The sequence below is a fragment of the Aegilops tauschii genome, chromosome 7, assembly GCF_002575655.3.
Source record: "Aegilops tauschii subsp. strangulata cultivar AL8/78 chromosome 7, Aet v6.0, whole genome shotgun sequence".
NCBI lineage: Eukaryota > Viridiplantae > Streptophyta > Magnoliopsida > Poales > Poaceae > Aegilops > Aegilops tauschii.
Genome location: NC_053041.3, coordinates 143,614,551 through 143,616,777, shown reverse-complemented (window position 1 = coordinate 143,616,777; position 2,227 = coordinate 143,614,551). Strand labels below are relative to the sequence as shown.

Genomic DNA, 2,227 nt, shown 5'->3' with positions numbered 1-2,227 from the left:
CTTTTCGTTTCTAAAGCCGTTTTCTTGTAACTCTCCCCCTTTGGGCTCCCCCCCCCCCGCGAGTCTGACGGCCAGGGCTTTGGTCCGTGACAAGGGGCTCGGCCTTTGAGAGGAGTGTTCAATACTTGGTCTTTCAAAATGTTGAGCGCGAGCGAAACACCCACAGGGCCGGCTTGCGGCAATCCGGCAAGGCCGGGTTGGCGACCAGCCGGTCGTGCAGCAATTTATAGTGGCGGGACCGGGTTGGGCGACTCGGCGGTTTTTGACTTAGCGCTCATGGTGCGCTGGTGCATTGGACTCATGTGCTTGCTAGCTGACAGCCGGAGCCGGATCTGCGGCTTAGGGCGAAGCGATAGGTTTATGGCGACCCAACGCGTTTTAGAACTGCTTAAGGAAAAACGACGGGTGGCCAAACCGGCCAGCCCCCGAGCCCCCAGGTTTGAGCGAGTCGACCCGGTGGCCGGGTTTGGCTTAATAGTAAAGTGGTGCACAAATGTAGGAGACACAATAGCTTGGTCGCAGAAAGGGCAGCCCCAAGCATCATTCGGGGACCCCATAGTTTCAGATAGTTACAAAAGGCAGTGATACATACGTGCACTTGGTTAACTGTAAAACGGACAGAGGACCTCCGCGTTCCATGGTCGGGTTGTTTCTTCGCCGACGATATCCCTCTTGCGCTTGTTTGACTTGCGGGCGTCGATGAGGTTGTACGCGTTGCGGTCGCGTAAGGCCTTGCTGACGATGAAGGGCCCTCCCATGGGGAGGACAACTTGTGTTGGCCAGTCTGCTCTTGGATGAGTCGGAGGATGAGGTCTCCGACTCGAAAAGCGAGGGGCTTGATCTTCTTGTTGTGGTAATGCCTCAGGCCTTGCTGGTAGATGGCTGAGCGACTGAGCGCTAGGAGACGTGCCTCTTCGAGCAGGTCGACGCCGTCTTCGCGGGCTTATTTTGCTTTGGCTTCTGTGTACATCATGAAACGCGGCGAGTCGAACTCGACGTCGGTTGGGATGACGGCTTCTGCTCTATAGACGAGGAAGAACTGGGTGAACCCGGTCGACCTGTTTGGCGTGGTGCAGAGGCTCCAAAGGACGGCCGGTAACTCGTCGAGCCAGCAGTCGGGTGACCGGACAAGTGGCTCGATGAGTCGCGGCTTGATGCCGGACAGGATGAGACCGTCGGCTCGCTCGACCTGGCCATTGGACTGCAGTGTGCCATGGAAGCCAGGTCGAGGCGGATGCCAGAGACGGAGCAGTACTACGCGAGCGCGCCCTTGGAGAAGTTGGTGCCGTTGTCCGTGATGATGCTGTTTGGCATGTCATAGCGCACCGCGATGTCCTTGATAAATCGGAAGGCCGTCGGGCCGTCCAGCTTCTTGATTGGCCTTGCCTCGATCCACTTGGTGAACTTGTCCATTGCCACCAGCAGATGTGTCATGCCGCCTCGAGCGGTCTTGAAAGGCCCCACCATGTCGAGTCCCCAGACCGCGAAGGGCCAGGCGATCGGAATGGTCCGGAGTGCTGACGCCGGCTGGTGACCGCGCTTGCTGAAGCTTTGGCATCCTTCACACTTAAGGACGAGCGACTCTGCGTCTTCGAGGGCCGTGGGCCAGTAGAAACCATGGCGGAAAGCCTTGGCCACCAGGGACCGCGAGGCGGCGTGGTGCCCGCACTCGCCCGGGTGTATGTCGAGGAGGGTCTCAATGCCCTTGTCCTGCTTGACGCGGCGTTGGAATACGCCGGTAGAGCTGCGTTTGACGAGCTCGTTGTTGATGATGCTGTAGGCGGACGCCCGACGCTGCACTTGACGGGCTTCGGTTTCGTACATGGGAAGGACCCCGTTTTCTAGGAACTCCGAGATGGGCAGGGCCCAGGATGGTGCCGTGACCCCGGCAAGGACGGCCATCATGAAGGGTTCCGGGGTGGCAGCCCCAGAGCCGGGTTCAGCGGCCCCAGGGCCGGGTTGAGGCGTGGTCGGGCTGGCTGGAGCAGTCCCCGGGCCAGGTTGAGGCGTGGCCGGGTCGGTTGGAGCAGTCCCTGGGCTGGGTTGAGGCACGGCCGGGTCGGTTGGAGCAGTCCCAGGCCGGGTTGAGGCGTGGCCTGGTCGGTCGGAGCAGTCCCCAGGTCGGGTTGAGGCGCGGCCGGGTTGGTCGGAGCAGTCCCCGGGCCGGGTTGAGGCGCGGCCGGGTCGGTTGGGACATGGATGGACTCGGAGTCCGGGGACGGCTTGA

General features: G+C 61.1%; 1 protein-coding gene across 1 annotated transcript; it reads right to left on the bottom strand.

Moving 5' to 3' along the window:
- Positions 1-943: 943 nt before the first annotated feature.
- LOC141026936 (uncharacterized) lies at positions 944-1,902 on the bottom strand. Its single transcript, XM_073503821.1, has 2 exons — positions 1,639-1,902; positions 944-1,201 (listed from the first exon to the last, which is right to left on the bottom strand). The coding sequence occupies exons 1-2, from the start codon at positions 1,900-1,902 to the stop codon at positions 944-946; spliced, it is 522 nt and encodes a 173-aa protein (XP_073359922.1).
- Positions 1,903-2,227: the final 325 nt, after the last annotated feature.